Source organism: Ovis aries, chromosome X (genome assembly GCF_016772045.2).
Source record: "Ovis aries strain OAR_USU_Benz2616 breed Rambouillet chromosome X, ARS-UI_Ramb_v3.0, whole genome shotgun sequence".
Taxonomy (NCBI): Eukaryota; Metazoa; Chordata; class Mammalia; order Artiodactyla; family Bovidae; genus Ovis; species Ovis aries.
This window is the reverse complement of record NC_056080.1, coordinates 68,903,082-68,930,783: the sequence shown is the minus strand read 5'-3', so window position 1 is coordinate 68,930,783 and position 27,702 is coordinate 68,903,082. Positions and strand designations below refer to the sequence as shown.

The following is a 27,702-nucleotide window of genomic DNA, read 5'->3' as shown; positions in this document are numbered from 1 at the left end:
TACCCACATAGTGGAGAAGGAAATGGCAACCCACTCCAGTGTTCTTGCCTGGAGAATCCCATGGACGGAGGAGTTTGGTGGGCTACAGTCCGCGGGTCACAAAGAGTCAGACACGACTGAGTGACTTCACTATGATACACACAAGACCTTTTAGAAGAAACACCCAAAAAAGATGTCCTTTTCATTATAGGGGACTGGAATGCAAAAGTAGGAAGTCAAGAAACACCTGGAGTAACAGGCAAATTTGGCCTTGGAATACAGAATGAAGCAGGGCAAAGGCTAATAGAATTTTGCCAAGAGAATGCACTGGTCATAGCAAACACCCTCTTCCAACAACACAAGAGAAGACTCTACACATGGACATCACCAGATGGTCAACACCGAAATCAGATTGATTATATTCTTTGCAGCCAAAGATGGGGATGCTCTATATAGTCAGCAAAAAAAGACTGGGAGCTGACTGTGGCTCAGATCATGAGCTCCTTATTACCAAATTCAGACTTAAATTGAAGAAAATAGGGAAAACCGCTAGACCATTCAGGTATGACCTAAATCAAATCCCTTATGACTATACAGTGGAAGTCAGAAATAGACTTAAGGGACCAGATCTGACAGAGTGCCTGATGACCTATGGACGGAGGTTCATGACATTGTAGAGGAGACAGGGATCAAGACCATCCCCATGGAAAAGAAATGCATAAAAGCAAAATGGCTGTCTGGGGAGGCCTTACAAATAGCTGTGAAAAGAAGAGAAAGTGAAGTCGCTCAGTCGTGTCCCACTCTTTGCGACTCGTGGACTGTAGCCCACCAAGCTCCTCCGTCCATGGGATTCTCCAGGCAAGAATACTGGAGTGGATTGCCATTTCCTTCTCCAGAAAAGAAGAGAAGTGAAAAGCAAACGAGAAAAGGAAAGATATCTGAATGCAGAGTTCCAAAGAATAGCAAGAAGAGATAAGAAAGCCTTCCTCAGTGATCAATGCAAGGAAATAGAGGAAAACAACAGAATGGGAAAGACTAGAGATCTCTTCAAGAAAATTAGAGATACCATGGGAACATTTCATGCAAAGATGGGCTCGATAAAGGACAGAAATGGTATGGACCTAACAGAAGCAGAAGATATTAAGAAGAAGTGGCAAGAATACACAGAAGAACTGTACAAAAAGATCTTCACAACCAAGATAATCACGATGGTATGATCACTCACCTAGAGCCAGACATCCTGGAATGTGAAGTCAAGTGGGCCTTAGGAAGTATCACTATGAACAAAGCTAGTGGAGGTGATGGCATTCCAGTTGAGCTGTTTCAAATCCTGACAGATGATGCTGTGAAAGTGCTGCACTCAATATGCCAGCAAATTTGGAAAACTCAGCAGTGGCCACAGGACTGGAAAAGGTCAGTTTTCATTCGAATCCCAAAGAAAGGCATGCCAAAGAATGCTCAGACTACTGCACAATTGCACTCATCTCACACGCCAGTAAAGTAATGCTCAAAATTCTCCAAGCCAGGCTTCAGCAATACATGAACCATGACCCTCCAGATGTTCAAGCTGGTTTTAGAAAAGGCAGAGGAACCAGAGGTCAAATTGCCAACATCTGCTGGATCATGGAAAAAGCAAGAGAGTTCCAGAACAACATCTATTTCTGCTTTATTGACTATGCCAAAGCCTTTGACTGTGTGGATCACAAGAAACTGTGGGAAATTCTGAGAGACATGGGAATATCAGACCACCTGACCTGCCTCTTGAAAAATCTGTATGCAGGTCAGGAAGCAACAGTTAGAACTGGACATGGAACAACAGACTGGTTCCAAATAGGAAAAGGAGTATGTCAAGGCTGTATATTGTCGCCCTGCCTATTTAACTTCTATGCAGAGTACATCATGAGAAACGCTGGGCTGGAAGAAGCACAAACTGGAATCAAGATTGCCGGGAGAAATATCAATAACGTCAGATATGCAGATGACACCACCCTTATGGCAGAAAGTGAAGAGGAAATAAAAGCCTCTTGATGAAAGTGAAAGAGGAGAGTGAACAAGTTGGCTTAAAGCTCAACATATAGAAAACTAAGATCATGGCATCTGGTCCCATCACTTCATGGGAAATCGATGGGAAAACAGTGTCAGACTTTATTTTTCTGGCCTCCCAAATCACTGCAGATGGTGACTGCAGCCATGAAATTAAAAGACACTTACTCCTTGGAAGAAAAGTTATGGCCAACCTAGATAGCATATTGAAAAGCAGAGACATTACTTTGCCAACAAAGGTCCATCTACTTGAGGCTATGGTTTTTCCAGTTGGTCATATATGGATGTGGGAGTTGGATTGTAAAGAAAGCTGAGCACCGAAGAATTGATGCTTTTGAACTGTGGTGTTGGAAAAGACTCTTGAGAGTCCCTTGGATTGCAAGGAGATCCAACCAGTTCATTCTGAAGGAGATCAGCCCTGGGTGTTCTTTGGAAGGAATGATGCTAAAGCTGAAACTCCAGTACTTTGGCCACCTCATGCGAAGAGTTGACTCATTGGAAAAGACAATGCTGGGAGGAATTGGGGGGTCAGGAAGAAAAGGGGACGACAGAGGATGAGATTGCTGGATGGCATCACCGACTCGATGGAAGTGACTTTGCCTGATCTCCAGGAGTTGGTGATGGACAGGGAGGCCTGGCCTGCTGCGATTCATGGGGTCGCAAAGAGTCGGACACGACTGAGCAATTGAACTGAACTGAACTGATGATAAACACAACTGGGACAAATAAAGGGAAAGTTCTGCTATGTAGGATTTTTGTTATTTTTTAGGAAAGGGATTTGGATATTTAAGGTAACCGATTATGAAACAGAAACTTAAAAAAGACCTAAGTGCTTTCTTACGACCTTAGTGTGCCATCCACCCCTCAAACTAATGACAAGTAAAAAAAAAAAACAAACAAAACAAAAAACCTTTGCTGTCTATAATCAAATTTAAATTTGCTGTCTTAAATCAAATTTAAGTCCTTGTTGGTGTCCGCCTCATACATCTAAAAGATTGCCATGAATAAGCACTTTAGAAAATAACTTTTGACATGTGCTCTGTTCAGCACACGTGGCACCGTCTTAAAAAAATTCTCTTTCAGCAATATTGTTTTTCCTTTCTTGCCTTTTTTACCTTTTTTGCATTTGAAACACTTTGGAGGCCAAACGACAGGCTCGGGATAGGTCTTATCAGTTACATGGCTAAGTAAAATTTTTCTAGAATAGTACACGAAAGAGGTGGGTTTCTTTTTTTGAAATTAATTTAGTTTTTTATATTCTTTTGGCTAGTCTGAGTCTTTGTGTCTCCCTTCCTGGGCTGGGGGAGGGGGGGAGGTATCGCGGTGGTGGTGGAAAGGGCGGGGTTGTCCGGCAGTTTCTCTGGTTAAGCGGAGAGAAGCTACTCTCTAAATGCGATGCCCGTTTTCTCATTATGGTGGCCTCTGTTGCTCTGGAGCACGGACTCTAGGGCCCGCTGGCTCGGTAGTTGTGGCCTGGGGCTTAGTTGCCCTCGCAGCATGTGGAATATTCCCAGACGGAGTAAGATCAAACAATGTCCCCTGCATTGGCAGGCGATTTCTTAAGCATTGGACCACCAGTGAAGTCCGGTCGATTTCAAAGACTTCTAAAAGTATCTGAGGAGAAAATATCCTGTTTTAGTAACCTTAGGCCATCTCCAACACTGAAAAGCCGCAATGCTTCACAACTGCGCAGGCGCGTTTAAAGAGCCTACACCCGCCATCTTTACGTTTAACGAAAGGGGTGGTCCATCATCCTTAGCGGACCAATGTAAAACCTCCAGATTATCGTTTTTGTATTGGCTAACGGAGACCAATTAGAAGTGAGCCGTCTTTTAGCGGGCCTTTGGCAGTACAGCGTCGTGACGTTTTGTGAGGGGACTACCGACAGGGCTGAGCTGGGCCAATGAGAAGGGGAGAGGGGGCTGGTTTGCCTGTTCTCACGCCCAACCAACCCTCAGACCCAGCCCTAGGAAAGTTTCCCTTCTAGGCGGGAGAGAAGACGAACATGGCAGCGCGTTGGTGGCGTTGGTGTGTCTTTGCAATCATGGCGGTGGCACTGCTGCTCGTTTTTGGGGTTCCCTCAGCCTCTGCCCAGAGAAAGAAGGAGGTGAGGACGCTGTTTCCAGCAACACGGGCTTTTCCGAACGAGAGGGGCTTGAGAGAATCTGTTTTTTTTTTCTTCCCGATCCCTTTCCCCGTCAGTTCTGTGTCTTTGGTGGCTTCAGTTCTGCCGTTTTTAGAATTGTGGGATTCGCAAGAGAAGAAACCGTAACACTTTTCCTTCTGGGATTGTCGAGTCTGATAGTGATGCGGAGTAGGTGACAGCCTGGCTTCTGTAGGCGTGTAGATAAACAAAACTACGAGTTTTGACACTTATTTGAATATGGGCCCCATCAGGTGGTGGAGGGAAGTTCGACTTTAGGTTCAAGGGGTAGAATATCTGACGCTGCTGTCAATAGAGGTAACTTCCTTTTAGACGTGTAAGAACTATATTATGTAGCATTTTCACTTCAGGAATGAGGATTAAACAGAAGAGCGGAGCTATGCCAAGTTTATTTCATTGTCCAAAAAATTGATTGAAAGCAATTTCAGTTCAGTTGCTCAGTCCTGTCCGACTCGTTGTGACCCCATGGACTGTAGCACGCCAGGTTTCCCTGTCCATCACCAACTCCCGGAGCTTACTCAAACTTACGTTCATAGATTTGGTGATGCTATCCAACCATCTCATCCTTTGTCGTCCCCTTCTCCTCCTGCCTTCAATCTTTCCCAGCACCAGGATCTTTTCCATTAAGTCAGTTCTTCGCATCAGGTGGCCAAAGTATTGGAGTTTCAGCTTTAGCGTCAGTCCTTCCAATATTCAGGACTGATTTGCTTTAGGATGGACTGGTTGGATCTCCTTGCCGTCCAAGGGACTCTCAAGAGTCTTCTCCAAAACCACAGTTCAAAAGTATCAATTCTTCCGGGCTCAGCTTTCTTTATTTACGGGAGTGAAGTTCTTAACCCATTTTCAACCATTTACCAAATATCAAGCGTGCCAGCCATTGTTCTGGGAACTTAGTATACATAAGTGAACAAAACTAAGGTCCATCCTTGTGGAATTTACTGGCTTTGACAAGTGGAGGAGATACAATGTTCTTTACTCACTGTTAAGCAATCCAAGGTGAGGATTTTTTAACATTATTGTTTTGAAACATTTGTGACTTAGAGCCGTTTGCTCTTAAGAGCTTTACAAATTACTAGCAATTGTTTATGCGCTCTAATTTTATAAATGAGGAAACCTAAGTCCTAAGCTTACACGGTTAACCATTGAAGAACGAAGACTAAGATCTTTGGTTAGTCTTATGCTATTTTCTGTACATTTTGTGCTTCCTTTTGTACACAATACCTATGTGTTCGTGCCTCCTAAGTCGCTTTAGTCGTGTCTGACTCTTTGTGACCCCATGGACTGTAGCCCACCAGGCTCCTCTGTCCGTGGAATTCTCCAGGCAGGAATACTGGAGTGGGTTGCCATGCCCTCCTCCAGGGGGTCTTCCCCACCCAGGTATTGGACCCCTCATCTAACATGCACTTTAAAAATGCTATTTAATCGGCTCAGATGCTTGTCAACTTGAGCTGAATTTTAAAAGAACCTGCCTTCTCTGTTGCTGAATATTTGTCCTATTCCATAAAAAAAGGTAGCATATTAAAATGAGTTACATATTAGATTGGCAAAAAGTGAAGTTAAAAATATACAAAGTGTACAAAATGAACAAGCACCTATACTGGAACTAGAAATCGATGGGCTTTTTAAGGAGGATTCCAAGCTATTTTTTACGTGGAAAACAAGATGTAGAGCAATACATAGTTTTATATTCTGGAGACCTTTTATGTTTAAAAAAAAATACAAGTTAGGTAGGTATACATAGAAAGAAACCTTTGTAAGAATATAGAACAGTGGCTACCTCTGGATATTTGGGATTGTTCATTAGGGGAAAACTTTAACTTTTTGCCTTGTATGCTGGTATTGTCTAAATTTCTACAACCACCACTTACCCTTTTTAAGTAAAAAAGTGTAGATTTTTAATAACCAGTATTTCTGCTAATTAAATTATTTATTCATTTGGCCTCTCACTAAACTAGCAGGGGTTAAAGTACTTTTAAAAGGGATCAGCAATGAATTGTGCACTTTAAAATTGTTAACACAGATTTTATGTTATGTGAATTTTATCTCAATAAAATATTTTAAGGAATCAGATTCTAACTCCCCTCTCACCATGCCCACTGTTCAAGACTGTTATGCTCTTGCAAATTTATTGCCATAACTGTCTAACTGATCGTCCTTGAACTCATCCTTCATAGTGTTGCCAGAGATGGTAAGGAGAAAAACTGAAAACCAAAAGGTTAAAAAAATGTATTTTGCAAAGTACAAAAGAACTTATATAATCTGTTTCTTCGCAGACTCATCTCAATTCAAGCTCCTCCCTATACTAGCTGCAAGTCATGTGGGATCTTAGTTCCCTGACCAGGGATCAAACCTGGGCCCCATGAGTGAAAGCACTGAATCCAAACCTATGGGCTGCCAGGGAATTCCCTGGAAAAGAGTCAATGCATGAAGCATACCGAAACATTAAAAAATGGTCTTAATAATACTAGGATGGCAGATAAAGTTTTCCCTCCGTTTACTCAGTTTTCAAAATATTGTGTAAAATTTTAAATAGCATATATGTTAATGCAATCCAGGTGATCTTTAGCCAGTTACTCTGAGTCTCATTTTCCTTAAAGTAGAATGGGAAAATGCCTATTTCTTTTCATATTGTGAAAATTAAAGGAGATGGACCCTGAAAAGTGCCTAATATATCTGGCATGTAGATGACATTAGATGAATATTATAAAATAAAATTGTGTTTCTCTGCAGTATACATTTTTTAGAAATTTATTTGGCTGTGTTGGGTCTTAGTTGTGGCCTGTGTGTTATGTGGGATCTTTCATTGAGGCAAATGGACTCTCTAGTTGTGGGAGCTGGCTCAGTAGTTGTGGCACATGGGGCCAGTTGCTCCACAACATGTAGGGTCTTAGTTCCCCAACCAGGGATCGAACCCACATCCCCTCCATTGCAAGGTGTACTGTTAATCACTGGACCACCAGGGAAATCCCAATATAAAATATTTTTCAATTGATCTTTTTGTGTCAAGATTTTATGAAGATTATTCAGAAAATAAAATTATCTGCATATTTTGGCAAGTCAGGCAATACTGAAAAAACTTCTATATTCTCTGACATTGCTTTGAGAACTGATACATAAAAATGTCACATGCAAAAAACCCCAGCAATTACTTAGAAAATACCTTATTACCAAGAACCAAAGACTCAGTAGCATTGCAAAACAAGCAAATTGAGACATCCTCCAAAAATAAAACATCAAGAAGAAGGGATAGTGGAATATTTTAGCCCTATCCAGGAAATGTGTAAACTGAGAATAGACCAGATAGCATTTAAGAATTACAAATACTCTCTTCTCTGTTTACTGTCTTTCTCCTTCAATCATTATCTACCAATTATGTTTCCAGATCTGTTAAGTCTCACTCTTAATTTAAGGATAGAATTGGAAATTTATTCCTTAACCAGGAGTTTTCTAAACTAACACTTGTAGACTAGTGGATTATCAGGAAAGCTAAAAATCAAGAATTTTTATGAATAAACCATGATGGTCTAGAACACAGATACAATGAAGTAAGTTTTGAGGGAAAAGGAGGTGCATTTTAGAGGAATTCAGACCAGTGATGCTTAGCTTTATTCTGAAATTTAAAAGTAATCTTAATGGCAGAATCAGAATTTAAATGATAGTGAATTCTTATATGCTATCTTTGATAAGTGATATTCATTGATAGAATTTGTAATTGTTAAAGCTTAATCTACTTTGCTAGAGCTAATTGAGATATTATGCAAGGAAATAGAATAAAATTAAACTGTTGTCACTGCAATTTCTTATATTCCTAAAAGATTCATCATACTTGATTATTACTAACAGAATTAGAGATATTAATTGACTTCCTGTTAGCAGGATTATTTTGTGGCTATACTAATTTATGTGTTTCAAGAGGAGAGAAAGACTTTAAGCTTACTACTTAACTTTGTTGGTATTATATTTTGATTGTGAATATTATCAGTCTTCTTTTTGTTTTATTTGAGTACTTGAAAGTAATGTACTCCAAGAAGGGGAGAAATAAATCTAATGTTTTTTCATAGTAAACTTTTGTTTTGAATAAATATATCCAGAGCACATTTTAAAACTGGATGGATATATTTTCTCAAATTTTTTTTAAAACAATTAGTGGAAAAAGTATTTGAAATAAAGTTGGTTCCAAATTAACTATTACTTTGAGTTGCTGAGTTCGGTTGATAAATCTCTTACCTTCATGTACTATCATCCTTGGAAAGTGTGTTTCTTACTAATAACTTTAAAGTATTGAATAGTAAGTCGGAGGACCTGAAGGGCGCAGGTGACATTTTAACTGTTTACGTTTTAAATATATATATGTGTGTGTATATATATATTTTTTTCTTTTTTTTTTCCTTTTTTTTTTTTTTTTTTTTTTGCTGTACTGAGTCTTTGTTGCTGCTTGGACTTTTTCTCAAGTTGTGGAGAGTGGGGGCTACTCTCTAGTTGTGGTGTGTTGGCTTGTCATTGCAGTGGATTCTCTTTATAGAGCACAGGCTCTAGGGTGCACAGGCTTCAGGAGTTGTGGCAAGTGGACTCAGTAGTTACAGCTCCTGGACTCTAGAGCACAAGCTCAATAACTGGTGCACAGGCTTAGGTGCTCCCTGGCACGTGGGATCTTGCCAGACCAGAGATCAAACCCGTGCCTCCTGCATTGGCAGGGTGGATTCTTTACCACTGAGCCACTAGGAAAGCCCCTTAACCCTTTACTTTTGATTATTATGACTTTGTAAGATAAAGGAATATCTAGAGAGTGATTAGTGGGACTTAATGTAGAGGCTATAGGAAAATGAAACTTTTGTTTCTGAGCCATAGCTTTCAGAAACAAAGGGCTCTTAACAATGGATGAGAAGCACCCCTAAATAAGAAGTTTCTTCATTACTAGAGATTTACTCCAATGAAGAAAACTTTTAACTCAAATATTAAGAGAAGAGAAATTCTTTTATAAAATCAGAAAAGACGATAGGAGTAGTAAAAGAAGTGTCTAGGAATTATTAAGGTATTATATGTGTTATATTTGAGTTATCTTGAATATATCACATTCATCAACCATTTCAGAAACATGTGGAGGTTTATTTTTAGGAATGGTGTATTTTTTCCTGTTGTTTATAACTTAAATTGCTTAATGCTTATTTAATTTCTGTATATAATTGCATATAAATTATATAACATGGGGTCCTTGCTCATAATAATTTTTTAAATATAAATTTATTTATTTTAATTGGAGGCTAATTACAGGCTAAATTCTGTAAAAGAATTTCTCTTTTCTTTACAATATTGTAGTGATTTTGCCATACATTGACACGAATCTGCCATGGGTGTACATGTGTTCCCCATCCTGAAACCCCCTCCCACCTCCCTCCCCATCCCATCCTTCGGGGTCATGCCAGTGCACCAGCCCTTAGCACACTGTCTCATGCGTCGAACCTGGACTGGCGATTTGTTTCACATATGATAATATACATGTTTCAATGCCATTCTCCCAAATCATCCCACCCTCACCCTCTCCCACAGAGTCCAAAAGACTGTTCTATACATCTGTGTCTCTTTTGCTGTCTCGCTTATAGGGTTATCATTACCATCTTTCTAAATTCTATATGTATGTGTTAGTATACTGTATTGGTGTTTTTCTTTCTGGCTTACTTCACTCTGTATAATCAGCTCCAGTTTCATCCACCTCATTAGAGTTGATTCAAATGTATTCTTTTTAATGGCTGAGTAATACTCCATTGTGTATATGTACCACAGCTTTCTTATCCATTCATCTGCTGATGGACATCTAGGTTGTTTCCATGTCCTGTCTATTATAAACAGTGCTGTGATGAACACTTGGGTACATGTGTCTTTGAATTCTGGTTTCCTCGGTGTGTATTCCCAGTAGTGTGGGATTGCTGGGTCATATGGCAGTTCTATTTCCAGTTTTTTAAGGAATCTCCACACTGTTCTCCATAATGGTTGTACTAGTTTGCATTCCCACCAACAGTGTAAGAGGGTTCCCTTTTCTCCGCACCCTCTCTGGCATTTATTGCTTGTAGACTTTTGGATAGCGACCATCCTGACCAGCATGAGATGGTACCTCATTGTGGTTTTGATTTGCATTTTTCTGATAATGAGAGATGTTGAGCATCTTTTCATGTGTTTGTTAGCCATCTGTATGTCTTCTTTGGAGAAATGTCTGTTTAGTTCTTTGGCCCATTTTTTGATTGGGTCATTTATTTTTCTGGAATTGAGCTGCAGGAGTTGCTTGTATATTTTTGAGATTAATTCTTTGTCAGTTGCTTCATTTGCTATTATAGTCTCCCATTCTGAAGGCTGTCTTTTCAACTTGCTTATAGTTTCCTTTGTTGTGCAGAAGCTTTTAACTTTAATTAGGTCCCATTTGTTTATTTTTGCTTTTATTTCCAATTTTCTATGAGGTGGGTCATAGAGGATCCTGCTGTGATTGATGTCAGAGAGTGTTTTGCCTCTGTTTTCCTCTAGGAGTTTTATAGTTTCTGGTCTTATGTTCAGATCTTCAATCCATTTTGAGTTTATTTTTGTGTATGGTGTTAGAAAGTGTTCTAGTTTCATTCTCTTACAAGTGGTTGACCAGTTTTCCCAGCACCACTGGGAAAGAGATTGTTAAAGAGATTGTCTTTTCTCCATAGTGTATTCTTGCCTCCTTTGTCAAAGATAAGGTGTCCATAGGTGCGTGGATTTATCTCTGGGCTTTCTATTTTGTTCCATTGATCTATATTTCTGTCTTTGTGCCAGTACCATACTGTCTTGATGACTTGCTCATAAGAATTAAAATGTAGAACAGCAATACTGAAACTTCAATGCATACAAAATCACTTTGGGTTTATGTTAAAACTCCACATTCTTGGAATCCACCAGAAGCTTAAGAACCGCCCCTTCCCCCAGAAAGAAAATGGGAAATCACAGCCTTGATTAAAGACTTAAAGGCATCAGAGATGGTAAGTGATGTAGTATCTTAGCCCTTAATGCCAGTTAAAAAAAAAAGACTTAACAGGAACTGAAGTCTTATAGCAGCTTATTAGCAGCTGATTGCAACTGTTGCTCCCAGACATTGTGACTGCAACTAAATCCATTTCATAGTCTGATGACAGGTGCTATACAGTCTTAGACATCACTAACACCTTCTTGTGCCATCTTACTGACATGTGAGGATCAAGGTCCGTTCATATTCAGGTAGCAAGGCCTCCTATATATGTTTATAGTCTCCCCTGCGAGTACCGAAGCTCTTCTGCCATTTGCTACTAGTTGGTGAGTCAGGATTTAGCATAAGTTCCTCTCCCTTTCCATGTTTAAAGAGTTCACTATATGGATGATGCCTTCTTGGCAAATAAAAGCCTCAGTCTCAGTGACTGATGGTGGTGCTATCTTACCATAGAGGTAGCCAGGAGCAGTAACTGATAAACCCGACAAAATTCAGCAACCTGCTCACCAAGCAGTTTCTTAGAAGTAAGTGAATGGATTTATAACACTCAATTCGTATTGGGTTCATGGAAAAACATCTGTGTTTTTGGCCCGCCAAACCAGACAGGAAACCCAGCACATTATTGGACAGACAATATGTCTTAATCAGGCATGCTGCTAGGTCTTTTATATCAGCTAACCTGCTAATCAGCATCCTTTGAGTGGAGTTTATGTAGATCTACTGAATCAGATTTACTGGAGGATGAAACCTAGAAGTCTGTACTTTTAATAGGCTCCTTTACATTAGCCACACTTTGGGAAACACAGGCCTAGGAATTTTATTATCTATCGTGCTAACGGCTTTCTCCAGGAAGTTTTTACTTACTTTTACTACCAAATCTTTCTTTTACATTGTGTTCTGATCAGTAATTAATACAAATATTTTTGAATACATAATAAAATTATAAAAGCTTGAGTTGAGCTGTTAAAATCCTTTTCAGTTTAGAACAATGTTTCTCAATGAGGGAGTGAAGAATTTTACTTCCCAAGGATTACCTGGCAGTGTATGGAGACATTTTTTGTTGGTGGTAGCTGGTGATGGTACAGACATCCAACAGGTAGAGGTCAGGGATGCTGCTTAGTAAGCAATGTGCCAGACAGCTCCCCACAACAAAGAATTACCTGGTCCAACATGTTAGTAATGCTGCTATTGCTTGATTTAGAATGATCTGTTTGAATCCTAGCTTTGTGTCTTACTAACTGTGACACTTTGTCCAAGTTACTTAACCTCTCTGATCCTGTTTACTCAACATTTAAATGAAATAAAAATAGAGTATTTAACCTTACTGTGTTCTTGTAGGAATTTGTGACCCCATGGATTGTAGCTCCCCAGGCTCCTCTGTCCATGGAATTCTCCAGGCAAGAATACTGGAGTGGTGGGTAGCCATTCCCTTCTCCAAGGGATCTTCCCAACCTAGGGATAGAATCTGGGTCTCCTGCATTGCAGGCAGATTCTTTACTTGTCTGAGCCACCAGGGAAGCCTCCCATTGAATTGAATGTTCATTCTGTAAGAAGAGAAGTTGCTACCTGACACATACATGGAAGGCATTCCAAATAGTAGCTTATATTTTCTCAATAAAACCAATTCAAGATGGGCTTACCATCTTGAGACATATTAAAATTTTAAAGGTTAGATCATTGTGAATAAGGATTATAACTTTTAATTATCATGCTCTGAGCTATGTTTATGTACTTTTTTTTGTAAAAGTTTAAAACTAGTTCACATTTTGTTGTGATCTGTCTTCAGTTCATTTGTCAAAAATGAACTCAGAAAGTAATTAATTGCCTCTGTATTAAGCAGTGTTTTGAGGTGATAATCCCATTTTGTTGTTGTTGTTGTTCAGTCGATGAGTTATGTCTGACTCTTTGGGAACCCATGGACTGCAGCATGCCAGGCTCCTCTGTCCTCCACTATCTCCCCAAATTCATGTCGGTTGAGTTGGTGATGCTATCTAACCATCTTATCCTCTGTTGCCCTCTTTTCCTTTTGCCTTCAATCTTTCCCAGAATCAGGGTCTCTTCAGTGAGTCAGCTCTTTGCATCAGTTGGCAAAAGTATTGGAGTTTCAGCTTTGGCACCAGTCCTTCCAATGAATGTTCAGGACTGATTCCCTTTAGGATTGACTGGTTTGATCTCCTTGCAGTCAAAAGGGATTCTCAAGAGTCTTTTCCAGCACCACAGTTCAAAAGCATCAATTCTTTGGCACTCAGCCTTCCTTATGGACCAACTCTCACAACCATACACGACTACGGAAAAAAACATAGCTTTGACCAGATTGACCTTTGTTGGCAAAGTGATGTCTCTGCTTCTTAATACTGTTTAGGTTTTTTCGTAACCTTCTTTCTAAGGAGCAAGCATCTTTTAATTTCATGGTGGCAGTCACCATCTGCAGTGATTTGAGAGCCGAAGAAAATAAAATCTGTCACTGCCTCCACTTTTCTCCTTCTATTTGCCATGAAGTGATGGGACCAGATGCCATGATCTTAATTTTTTGAATGTTGAGTTCAAGGCAGCTTTTTCACTATTCTCTTACCCTCATCAAGAGGCTCTTTGGTTCCTCTTTGCTTTCTGCCATTAGGGTGGTATCATCTGCATATCTGAGGTTGCTGATATTTCTCCTGGCAGTCTTGATTACAGCTTGTGATTAATCTAGTCCTGCATTTGGCATGATGTACTCTTCATGTAACTTAAATAAGCAGGGTGACAATATATAGCCTTGACAAACTCCTTTTTCAATTTTGAAATAGTCAGTTTTTCCATGTCTGGTTCTAACTGTTGCTTCTTGACCAGCATACAGGTTTCTCAGGAGACATAAGGTGGTCTGGTATTCGTATCTCTTAAAGAATTTTCCACAGTTTGTTATGATTTGATCCATACAGTCAAAGGCTTCAGTGTAGTCAGTGAAGCAGAACTAGATGTTTTTCTGGAATTCCTTTACTTTTTCTATGATCCAACGAATGTTGGCAATTTGATCTCTGGTTCCTCTGTCTTTTTAAACCTAGCTTACATCTGGAAGTTTTCGGTTCAACTACTGTTGAAGTCTAGCTTGAACGATTTTGAGTATTACCTTGCTAGCATGTGAAATGAGTGCAATTGTATGCTAGTTGGAACATTCTTTGGCATTGTCCTTCTTTGGGATTAGAATGAAAACTGACCTTTTCCAGTCCTGTGGCCACTGATAAGTTTCCCAGATTTGCTGACATATTGAGTGTAGTACTTTCACAGGATCATCTTTTAGGATTTGAAATAGCTCAGCTGGAATTCCATCACCTCCACTAGCTTTGTTTGTACTAATGCTTTCTAAGGCCCACGTGACTTCACACTCCAGGTTGTCCATCTCCAGGTGAGTGACCACACCATCATGATTATCTGGGTCATTAAGACCTTTCTTGTGTAGTTCTTCAGAGTTTTAAAGTGTCTGTAATTCCTTTGAACTAATCTCTTCTACTTGGTAAGTTACTTAGGGATTGTATGGCCAGAAATCTGGTCTCTCCAGTTATAAACAGAAAGAGGGATATCACAAAATTTTACCCAGACCTATTTGAGATTTTGTTTAACGAGACTCCAACTGTTTATCACTAATTCAAAGCATATTTATTTGTTTTGTTGGAATGATCATGTATTTATATGACTGAATAGAGATAGACTATGTGAAACTATATCTGCTGTTGCTTTACTTTTTCTTTTCTAAAATAGCTCCAAATAGAATCTGTAGTTAAAGTTAATAAAATAGCCAAGTTATGTTTCAATTTGCTGGTAACTGTCAAATTTAATTTGAAATATAAAGAAATTGATGACTGCTTTAGAATATTGAATGTGTATTTTTAAACTGTGAACTAATATTGTTCTCTCAGCTAAGAGGATCATTAATTCTGTGTCAGATAACAATTCATTTGTTTTGAAAAACTGAGTTTAATCTATGCAGCCTTATTTTAAATCAAATATTCTGTTCTTGACAATTTTTCGTAACTAATTCTATTGTTGAACTAGACTCCACCACTTGTTCCTTATCCTGTCTGCCTTCTGTTTCACTCTCTTCTACTGTCTTTACCACCAACCTGTTTCATTTTTTTAAAAAAAATTAAGTATAGTCGATTTACAATGTTGTGTTTTAGGTGTACAGCAAATTCCTAATTTATCCCTCCCTCACAGCCTGTTTCCTTAGTATCATTCATTGTTCCACAAGTCTTGTTAATTATTTGTTATACCAGTCTTTTGAGAGTGTATATATTTCTCTGTGGGCTTGTTAAAGACTATATTCATTTTTCCACATGTGACATATTCATTTTGAGACTCCTACTGGAATTATCTTTTATCTGCTACAAAACTATTTTCATTAAAATTTATTTATTTATTTTTACTGTACCGGGTCTTCTCTAGTTGTGACAAGTGGGGATTACTTTCTCATTGTGGTATATAGACTTCTCATTGCCCTGACTTCTCTTATGGAGCATGAACTCTAGGGTGCACAGTTTTCACTAGTTGTGGTGCATGGGTTTGCCCCATGGCATATGGAATCTTCCTGGACCAGGGGTCAAATTGAACTTGTGTCCCCTGCATTGGCAGGCAAATTTTTAACCACTGGACCGTCAGGGAAGTCCCAGCTGCAAAACTATCTTTCTATGCTATCTTTCTCTATTGTTCATAAAAGTGTACTCAGGAAATAAATACTTTTTTCAGTATTGGTTGAATTCAGACATGCTTTAAAGGTCAGTCCAGTTGCTCACTTGTGTCCAATTCTTTGTGGCCCCATGGACTGCAGCACACCAAGCTTCCCTGTCCATCACCAACTCCCGGAGCTTTCTCAAACTCATGTCCATCAAGTCAATGATGCCATCCAACCATCTCATTCTCTGTCGTCCCCTTCTCTTCCTGCCTTCAATCTTTCCCAGCATCAGGGTCTTTTCTGATGAGTCAGTTCTTCATATCAGGTGGCCAAAGTATTGGAGCTTCAGCTTCAGCATCTGTCCTTCCAATGAATATTCAGAACTGATTTCCTTTAGGATGGACTGGTTTTATCTCCTTGCAGCCCAAGGGACTCTGAAGAGTCTTCTCCAACACCACAGTTCAAAAGCATCAATTCTTCAGCATTCAACTTTCTTTATGGTCTGACTCTCACATCCATACATGACAACTCGAAAAACCATAGCTTTGACTAGATGGACCTCTGTTGGCAAAGTAATGTCTCTGCTTTTTAATATGCTGAAGTGACTTAGCAGGCATACAGTGACATCTGTCTTTCAAAGAATGCTGTTTCTCTATTAGATTCCTGATCTACTTTCAAAGTGAAAAGGCACATCCTAACATCTGTTCCTTGATGATTGAGTTTAAAGGGAAGGAATTGATTTTACAGTTTGAATGCCAGTGCCCTGGCCAAAGTTTAGTGTAAATAATGGGAAATGTAATTGGTCAGATGCTTCTGAATAGTGTACCACTCCATGATTTACCAACCATTAACAAACATACCCCTGTCTTGTAAAGAAGAACAAAACCATGAATTAGCATTAACCTTGCACTGAGATTCTTGTCTTCTGCACTTCTTTTTTATCTTTTCCCTTTTTAATACTTTTGCAAAGTTTGAACATAAGGGTAGAGGTGAGAGGAATGATAAATTAATATGATTGCATTTATTTCAAACTGAAATTCTCATTGACTAACCATGCTTCTTTTCCATTGCCTCATGATGACTGACTTATAAAAAGGAACAAACAAAATTTAGCTCTTTCTTTGTACAGACATACATTTTCATTTCTCTGAGATGTATGTTTGGGAATGCAGTTGCTGGATTATATGGTTAGTTCCCTGATAGCTCTGTTGGTAAAGAATCCACCTGCAATGCAGGAGACCATGGTTTGATTCCTGGGTTGGGAAGATCCTCTGGAGAAGGCATAGGCTACCCACTCCAGTTTTCTTGGGCTTCCCTTGTGGCTCAGTTGGTAAAGAATCCATCTGCAATGCAGGAGACCTGGGTTCGATCCCTGGGTTGGGATGATCCCATGGAGAAAGAAATGGCTACCCACTCCAGTATTCTGGCCTGGAAAAATCCATGGATTGTATAGTCCATGGGGTTGCAAAGAGTCGGACACGACTGAGCGACTTTCACTTTCACAGGTCACTTGCTTAATTTTTTAAAGAAACTGCCAAACTCTTTTTCAAAGACTGACCATGGTATATTCCTACCACCAATGTAGGAGAGGCCCAGTTTCTCTACATCCTTGCCAGCATTTGGTATTGTGACTATATTTTATTTTAGTAACAGATATGTGTTGATGGCTCATTGTGCCCTTAATTTGCATTTTAGTAATGACTGATGTTGAACATCTTTTTGTGTGTTTATTTGTCATCTGTAGATCATCTTTGATGAAGTCTCTTGATGTCTTGTCTATTTTGTTTGTTTTTCTGAATTTTGATGGTTTTAAAATATATTCAAACTACTAATCTGTTTTAGGTGTGTAGTTTCAAAATATTTTCTCCCACTCTATAGCTTGTCTTCATATCCTCCTTACAGGGTCTTTCACAGAACAAAAGTTTTTAATTTTGATGAGGTCCAGTTTATCTTTGTTTTTTCTTTTTTGAATTATGCTTTTGTTGTCAGCTTAAGAGCTCTTTGCCTACTCATTGATCCTGAATATTTTCTCCTAATTTTTAATACTTTTCATTTTTACATTTAATTTTGTGATCCATTTTTAAATTAATTTTGTATAAGGTGTGAAGTTCTGTTTGAGGTTCTTACTTTTGACTATGGATATCCAGTTGTTTCAGTACTGTTTATTGAAAAGGCTGAGTTGATCTTGCACCTTTGGCTATAATTGTGTAGGTCTATTTCAAGGTCTTATTTCTGTTCCATTGATCTATGTATCTATCCTTTTATCAGTATCACCCTGCCTTGCTTACTGAAGCTGAATAATAAGCCTTAGAATTAGATAGAATAGCTCTTCCCACATTCTTTGGAATCATTGGCCAATGAAAATTTTTATGATTTTATCTTATTTTATTTATTAGGAAATAAGTCATGCACATAAAAATGTAGTATATGTTTAAATCTCATCATGAAATAATATAATTTTAAGAATAATTATCATCATCAGGCCCAAGTACAAAATTTAATTTTTAGTTCTCTTATATTTTTTATGTACCTCTGCTTATTAGCTTGGTTTTCAGTGGCCTAGTTAAAAAAAACTTTAAATTCCAGGTTGAGAGTATTAATGGCATTCTTTATCTTTTTCTTAGATGGTGTTGTCTGAAAAGGTTAGTCAACTGATGGAATGGACCAATAAAAGGCCTGTAATAAGAATGAATGGAGACAAGTTCCGTCGCCTTGTTAAAGCCCCACCGAGAAACTACTCCGTTATTGTCATGTTCACTGCTCTCCAACTTCATAGACAATGTGTCGTGTGCAAGTATGAACTTTCAACTACACTTTAAAAATTAAAAAACTCAAAAGATTTTAACCATTTTTCAATCCCAGAAGAATGAGTTTAGTTCAGTGGGTACATAAACAATGAATGTGTATACCTTACTTAGTGTGTCTGTAGTAACACATAATGTGCTGTGCTTAGTTGCTAAGTCATGTCCAACTCTTTGTGACCCCATGAATTGCAGCCCATCAGGCTCCCCTGTCTATGGGGATTCTCCAGGCAAGAATACTGGAGTGGTTTGCCATCCCCTTCTCACTAACACATAATAGTACTACTCTTTTATAGTCTTTTTTTTTTTTAAGGTTTTGTTTATTTATTCATTTTGGCTGCACTGGGTCTTCATTGCAGCACACGAGCTTTTCTCTATTTGTGGTGTGCAGGCTTGGTAGCCCTGAAGCATGTAGCATCTTAGTTCCTTGACCAGGGATTGAACCTGCCTCCCCTGCATTGGACGGGAGATTCTCAAGCACTGGACCACCAAGGAAGTCCCCAGTCTTTGTCCGTATTAGTGGGGGAGGGACAAAAAGCAAGGATAAAGTATCATGGTAACCATCATAGAAATAACAGAAAATCTAAAAATCATAAATTGATACCAAGTTCTATAAATGCATGTTGATAGCATTGATGTAGTACTTTTGTGCTCTTGTTTTATGACAACAGTCCCAGAAGTTACGTAAAACAAATCTTTCATTTTTGGAAGAAACAGTTTCCAGTGTTTTAAATGCTATACTGAAAGCTAGAGATATTTATTAATGCAATAATGGTGACTGCATCCAAAATTTGGAATTACAGGAGAACTTTTAAAGAAAACAAAGATTCATGATGTAGAGGTATTTCTTTTTTCTAGATTATTTTGTAGTAATTTTAAACCTTAGAAATGGAGACTGATCTCACTTAAACTTTGATCAAACAATGCTTAGTTGATTTGATTTTACTATTTCTGAATGCTTTTAGGAAAAAAGGTATTTCTTTAAACAAAAACATTATAGATAATTAAAAATAGTGGATACTAAAAAATAAAATAGCTTTTGCTTTTTGTTATTCATTTACTTATATTTTTAGATCATATGTGTAGTCTGGGAAATCACTTTAAAGGAAATGATACAGCTACCCTGTGAAAAACTAGTAAAATCTTGAGAGGTTTTTCCAAATTCTGATAGCCTGAGCCCATGTGAAGGAATAGACAGCCTTCTTTCAGAATAATGTGTTACGCTTCCCCAAGCCTCTATAACACTTCTTAAAAGATTTCCTCCCCAGAGGTAGGAGATAGGCCAGATATTTGGTCCCAGAGTGCTGTTCTTCTTTTTCAGGCATGGGATTATGCTGAATATAAATTGAAAATAGGTAGAAGAAGGAAAAATAATAGTAAGTATTAACTATGAATAAACTTAAACTCTGCAATTACTCATAATTCAGTCAGTTTACTCACTGGCAATCATGAGTATACAAAAATGTCAGAAAACAAAGTCCTTCATAATTATACATTGAATGCAAATTAATGGAATTCTTAATGTTTTTAATAGTATCTTTTTACAAGACCGAATTTTAAATTAGCTCACATTTTCCTAAATTCATTCAAATAACTAAAATTAAGTAACAGTAATTAGTATAATACTATGTAGTTGGTGCTCTTAGGATGAGAAGTATAAGAGTGCTTGATCCCAGAGTGCTGTTCACTCTTATCATCTGGCTAGGGTAATGAGTTCCACATATGAAAATTTAGCTGTCAAAATGAGACAGTTTATGATTAAGTACTAAATGAATTGTGTACATAATAAATGCTATAAAATTTCAGGAAGGACATATAACAGGAATGGTTAGGTTTGGCCTAATAGAGAAGGTAGGACTTGTACTAGGGCTAGACAGACGGATCAGATTTATATGACGGTAGGATATTCTGTTTGGAAGTAATGATGTGTGGAAAGGTACAGAGATAGGAGTAAAGTGCTGGAATTAAGAGATCCTGTTTGAGATTGAGTAATACCAACCTAGACAGAGGCATTAGAAGGCAGAGACATTACTTTGCTAACAAAGATCCATCTAGTAGGCTATGGTTTTTCCAGTAGTCATGTGTGGATGTGAGAGTTGTACCATAAAGAAAGCTGAGCACCAAAGAATTGATGCTTTTGAACTGTGGTTTTGGAGAAGACTCTTGAGAGTCCCTTGGACTGCAAGGAGATCCAACCAGTCCATCCTAAAGGAAATCAGTCCTGAATATTCACTGGAAGGACTGATGCTGAAGCTGAAACTCCAATACTTTGGCCACCTGATACGAAGGACTGAGTCATTTGAAAAGACCCTGATGCTGGGAAAGATTGAAGGTGGGAGGAGAAGGGGTTGACAGAAGGTGAGATGGTTGTATGGCATCACTGACTCAATGGACGTGAATTTGAGTCAACTCCGGGAGTTGGTGATGGACAGGAAGGCCTAGTGTGCTGCAGTCCATGGCGTCGCAAAGAGTTGGACATGACTGAGCGACCGAACTGACTGAAGGTTGTGTAAAAGCTAGATGAATTATTTGGAAATAGATGATAAAGAACCTTGAATAACCAGTGAAAGAGCTTGGAGATTGTGTTCTGAAGGTAATAAAAAAGCACCAATGGTTTCTGAGAAGAGGAAGAGTATCAAGAAATAACTATTTAGAAAGATTGAGGTATATTGCAGTGTTTAAGGATTGGAGGAGGAGAAAGTAAAGAATGTTAATATTCAAATGTCAGATATTAAAGATCTAACTTTAGGTGACAGCAATGAAAATAAATGTGGAGGGATAGAATTAAAAGATAATCACACCCTGGAGAAGGAAATGGCTATGCACTCTGATATCTTGCCTGGGAAATCTCATGGATAGTGGAGCCTGGCAGGCTACAGTCCATGGAGTCGCAAAGAGTCAGACATGACTTAGCGACTAAAACAACAAACAACAATTGGAAACTGTAGAATAAACTTTAAGGTTTATTTCACAATCATGTAAATTCCATTTTGAGGGGGGAAAGCTGTTTTCTTATCTATTAGAATTCAGTGAAAATATTTTTTCTTATACTGTTACTCATCTCTTCACTTAATCTAATATTATGATTCCTATTTACACTCCTTAATCTTTCAGTTAACTTGTAACTGTCATTGCCAGTTGTTAGTGTTACCATATTTATGAAGTGAAAATGTATGATACTATTAAATTCAAATTTAAGATAAACCAAAAAAAGATAATCACAGATGAAAAAATGTCAGCTCTTTGAATTAAAAGCATATGGGAAATCAGGAAAAGTAAAATATAGCTTGAGCTTTCAACTAATCTCAATTCTTTGTCTTTGAACTCTTAGAAGTAATTTAGCCTATTACAAATTGTAGCTAGATTTTTTCCAGTGAATTTAGAAGGAGCTTTTTGATAAGAAACAGGCACAAAGTATGAAGCAGAGTCAGATAATCACTACTTCTTGTTGAAATCCCCAACTCTTGATATAAGATTTCTCATGCCAAAACAGTGGCAATGTTTTCCAAGGTTTGTCCTAACCCTATCAACAGAGCCTGACTTGCACTAGATTGTTCTTAAAAATGTTTTATATGTTATCTTTACAAATCCAATTGCATCCAGGCAAGCTGATGAAGAATTCCAGATTCTTGCAAACTCCTGGCGATATTCCAGTGCATTTACCAACAGGATATTTTTTGCTATGGTGGATTTTGATGAAGGCTCTGATGTATTTCAGATGGTAAGTTATTTGGTTATTCTGGTAAATAGAAATAGGTAAACTATATATAATGTGGAATACCTCTTTTTCAATGGCTGCAAGATGTTAAATAGGACTTGTCTTGTGTAAGATCTAGAGTAGTTGGTGAAATAAAAGCTGAACTTAAGCTAAACATGAATATGGTGGTAAATACTAACTTCTTAGAATATGGACATTGGGTAGAAATCATGTAAACTTATATATATATAAGTTTATATGTATATATTATGGTAAAATATAATAAAAAATGTACCACTTTGTTTTTAAGTGAACAATTTATCAAGTAACTTTTTGATTCAGAACAAGAATCCCACTATTGTGTAATAGTGGCAAGAATACACAGAAGAACTGTCCAAAAAAGACCTTCATGACCCGGATAATCACGATGGTGTGATCGCTCATCTAGAGCCAGACATCATGGAATGTGAAGTCAAGTGGGCCTTAGAAAGCATCACTACAAACAAAGCTAGTGGAGGCGATGGCATTCTAGTTGAGCTATTTCAAATCCTGAAAGATGATGCTGTGAAAGTGCTGCACTCAATATGCCAGCAAATTTGGAAAACTCAGCAGTGGCCACAGGACTGGAAAAGGTCAGTTTTCATTCCAGTTCCAAAGAAAGGCAATACCAAAGAATGCTCAAACTACTGCACAGTTGCACTCATCTCACATGCTAGTAAAGTAATGCTCAAAATTCTCCAAGCCAGGCTTCAGCAATACATGAACCGTGAACTTCCTGATGTTCAAGCTGGTTTTAGAAAAGGCAGAGGAACCAGAGATCAAATTGCCAACATCCTCTGGATCATGGAAAAAGCAAGAGAGTTCCAGAAAAAAATCTATTTCTGCTTTATTGACTATGCCAAAGCCTTTGACTGTGTGCATCACAATAAACTGTGGAAAATTCTGAGAGACATGGGAATACCAAACCACCTGACCTGCCTCTTGAGATTTCTGTATGCAGGTCAGGAAGTAACAGTTAGAACTGGACATGGAACAACAGACTGGTTCCAAATAGGAAAAGGAGTATGTCAAGGCTGTATATTGTCACCCTGCTTCTTTAACTTCTATGCAGAGTACATCATGAGAAATGCTGGACTGGAAGAAACAAGCTGGAATCAAGATTGCTGGGAGAAATATCAATAACCTCAGATATTCAGATGACACCACCCTTATGGCAGAAAGTGAAGAGGAACTCAAAAGCCTCTTGATGAAAGTGAAAGCGGAGAGTGAAAAAGTTGGCTTAAAGCTCAACATTCAGAAAATGAAGATCATGGCATCTGGTCCCATCACTTCATGGGAAATAGATGGGAAACAGTGGAAACAGTGTCAGACTTTATTTTTTGGGCTCCAAAATCACTGCAGATGGTGACTGCAGCCATGAAATTAAAAGACACTTACTCCTTGGAAGGAAAGCTATGATCAACCTAGATAGCATATTCAAAACCGGAGACATTACTTTGCTGACTAAGGTCTGTCTAGTCAAGGCTATGGTTTTCCAGTAGTCATGTATGGATGTGAGAGTTGGACTGTGAAGAAAGCTGAGCACCGAAGAATTGATGCTTTTGAACTGTGGTGTTGGAGAAGACTCTTGAGAGTCCCTTGGACTGCAAGGAGATCCAACTAGTCCATTCTGAAGGAGATCAGCCCTGGGTGTTCTTTGGAAGGAATGATGCTAAAGCTGAAACTCCAATACTTTGGCCACCTCATGAGAAGAGTCGACTCCTTGGAAAAGACTTTGATGCTGGGAGGGATTGGGGGCAGGAGGAGAAGGGGACGACCGAGGATGAGATGGCTGGATGGCATCACGGACTCGATGGACATGAGTCTGAGTGAACTCTGGGAGTTGGTGATGGACATGGAGGCCTGGCGTGCTGCGATTCATGGGGTTGCAAAGAGTCGGACATGACTGCGACTGAACTGACTGATAGTGTAATACTGTAGTTCTTGGTAAGAGCTAGGTACTTGCCTTTAACTTCTTGCAGCTTGTCTTAGTGAAAAGGATCCTTCTTGTTCAACACTTAACTTTTTCCTGTGCCCTATATCCCATACCACTGGCTCTATCAATCATGACCTCTCTTACCTGTGTTTTTTTAAATTAAAACTATTCTTTGAGGAGCTTATGGTTCACAGCAAATTGAGAGGTAGATACAAAGTTTTCATGTTATGTCTTATGCCCCTGCACATGAATAATAGCCTCTCCATTATCAACATCCCCCACCAGAATGGTATGTTTGTTACAGTTGGTGAACCTCCATTAATACATCATAATCACCCAATGTGCATAGTTTATATAGTAGTTCACTCTTGGTCTTGTACATTCTGCTGATTTGGACAAATGTATAGTGAGATGTATCCATCAATATGTATTCATAAATAGTATTTTCACTGCCCTAAAATTCTCTGTACTCTACTAATTCCTCCCTCCACACTAACCCTTGGTAATCACTGATCTTTTAGCTGTGTCCACAGTTTGGCCTTTTCCAGAATGTCATATACTTGGAATCATACAGTATGTAGACTTTTCAGATTGACTTCTTTCACTTAGTAATATGAATGTAAAGTTCCTCCGTGTATTTTCATGGCTTGATAGCGCATTTCTTTTAAGAGCTAAATAATATCCTATTGTCTGGATATACCAGATTTTGTTTATTCATTCATGTACTGAAGAAATCTTGGTTGCTTCCAAGTTTTAGCAGTTATGAATAAAACTGTTATAAACACCTGTATGCAGGTTTTTATGCAGACACAAGTTTTAACTCCTTTGCATAAATACCAAAGAGCACAGTTGCTGGATCATATAATATATTAAGGGCTTCCCTTGTAGCTCAGTTGATAAAGAATCTGCCTGCAATGCAGGAGACCTGAGTTCGATTGCTGGAGAAGGAAACGGCAACCCACTCCACTATTCTTGCCTGGAGAATCCCATGGACAAGGGAATCTGGCAGGTTACATAGAATCTATGGGATCACAAGAGTCAGACATGACTGAGCAACTAAGCAGTTATTTCTATCATACATTGTGTCTTTGATGTTGTATCTAAAAAATCATCACTATATCTGACGTCATCTAGATTTTCTACTATGTTATCTCTTAGGAACTTTATATTTTGTCTTTTACTAAGGCGTTTGATCCATTTTGAGTTATTTTCTTTTTTCTGTTTTTGACCATGCTTTGCAGCATGCGGGATCTTATTCCCCAACCAGGGATTCAACCCATGTCTCCTGCATTGGAAGCGCAGAGTCCTAACCACTGGACTGCCAGGAAAGTCCCATTTTGAGTTATTTTTTGTGAGCAGGATAAGGTCTGTGTCTAGGTTTTGTGGGGTTTTTTTGGTCTGTTTTGTTTTTTTTTTTTTTTTTGGCTCATGGATATCTAGTTATTTTAACACCATTTGTTAAAACTGTACTTTCTCCACGTAATTGCTTTTTCTCTTTTGTTGACAATCAGATGACTATATGTGGTTCTACTTCTGGGCTTTTTATTCTGTTCATTTGGATACCACACTGTTTTGATTGTTGTCCAGTTGCTAAGTCAAGTCTCACTCTTTGCGACCCCATGAACTGCAGCACACCAGGCTTCTCTGTCTTCACTGTCTCCTGGAGTTTGCTCATTTCTGTCATTCATTTCACTTATATATAGGTACATATGCACATACAGTTGAATACATTGCTGCTATTATTTTGAACAAACTGTTATATGTTAATTAAGAATAAGAAAAACAAGTTTTTATTTTACCTTCACTTATTCCCTTTTCAGTCCCTTTCTTTCTTTATGTAGATTCAAGTTTCCAGCCTACCTTATTTCCCTTTACTCTAAAGAACTTCTTTTAACATTTCTTGCAAGGGATTCCCTCAAGCTTTGTTTGTCTGAAAGTCTTTATTTCTCCTTCACTTTTTGGGGGAAGAAGTTTTTTTTTTTTAAATTTTTAACTGTGCTAGGTCTTCATTGCAGCACATAGGCTCTTTGTTGTGGTGTGCAGGCTTTCTCCAGTCACAGTGTGAGAGGGCTTCTCTAGTTGTGGCACATGGGCTTTAGAGTGTACAGGTTCAGTAGTTGCTGCACACAGGCTTAGTTGCCCTGCAGCATGTGGGATCTTAGTTTCCCGACTAGGGATTGAACCTGGATCCCATGCATTGGAACGTGGATTCTTAATCACTGGCCCACCAGGGAAGTCCCTCTCACTTTTGAAGAATAATTTCACAGAGTATTTTTTTCCTCTCAACACTTTAAATATTTCACTCCACTTTCTTCCTGTTTGCATGGTTTCTGAAAAGAAGTTGGATGTAATTCTTATCTCTCTTACTTTATGGGTAAAGCATTTTATTCCTCTGACTTCTTTAAGAGTTTTTTCTTTATCTCTGATTTCTTTGAGTTAAATTATATGCGTGGGTATAATGTTGTTGGCATTTATCCACTACTTATTCTTAGAGCTTTCTGAATCTGTGATTTAGAGTTTGACATTACTTTGGGAAATTTCTCAGTCATTAATATTTCTTCTGTTCCTCTCTCTTTCTTCTGGTATTCCCATTATGTATATGCTACACCTTTTGTATACCCACAGTCCCTGGATATTCTGTTTTGTTTTGTTTTTGTCTTTGTTCTCTTTACTTTTCAGTTTTCAAGGATTCTATTGATAGATCCTCTAGCTCAGAGATTTCACAGCCATGTCCTGTATACTGAGTCCATCAAAGGCATTCTTCATTTCTGTTACAGTGGTTTTCATCTCTGGTATTTCTTTTTGGTTCTTTTTAGGATTTCCATCTCTCATGTTATTCATCTATTTTTGCTTGCTGTCTACTTTATCCTTCAGCCCTAGTGTTGCTTGACAGCCCTTCTTAGAGTATACTTACTTATGGACAGAGCCAGTATCTTGTAGCTATTAGTGCTAAGCACATAATAGATGTTCAAGTAAATGTCAAACAAATGGCTTAATGTTCCATTTTACAGTATGTTACTGTGCTGGTCATATTCTAGTCTCACACAGCGCCATAAATCAAAATCAGTGTATTCATAAAACATGCTGCAACCTAAAAGATTAGTGCATTTAGGCTTTTTTAGACCAAAGGAAACAGTTTTTAGAGTTTAAGAAATTGCTTTCTCATTCTCTACTATTCAAGCAAGGATTGTTTTGGAAATTAAACATTGTAATTTCACTTATTTTACCAAGATACACATAAAGTTTTCTTCTACATCAAACACCTTTTAATATCAATGACCATTTTAGAGCTATATTTAGAGTTAGTGGTATAAGGATGTTAGTGTGTCCATCTGTGGAATAAATTCAAATCTTTCTCCAAAGAATATTGTTATATGCCACAGCATACAAAAGCCATGCATGGATAAAAAGTGATAAGCTACCAA

At 38.3% G+C, this 27,702-nt stretch overlaps 1 protein-coding gene across 4 annotated transcripts in view; it reads left to right on the top strand.

The window, feature by feature from the left end:
- The first annotated feature begins 4,007 nt into the window (after window positions 1–4,007).
- The window catches only part of MAGT1 (magnesium transporter 1), a 47,736-nt gene continuing 24,041 nt past the window's right edge, over window positions 4,008–27,702 (top strand). For 2 of the 4 annotated variants that reach the window (XM_060408307.1, XM_060408306.1), the window contains exons 1-3: window positions 4,008–4,129; window positions 18,429–18,446; window positions 22,209–22,326. In XM_060408307.1, coding sequence (XP_060264290.1) covers window positions 22,288–22,326 — 39 coding nt within the window. In that variant the 5' untranslated portion in view covers window positions 4,008–4,129; window positions 18,429–18,446; window positions 22,209–22,287. Of the gene's footprint in view, window positions 4,130–18,428; window positions 18,599–22,208; window positions 22,327–27,702 lie in introns of all 4 variants that reach the window. The other 2 variants (XM_004022211.5, XM_060408305.1) reach the window with 1 other exon arrangement.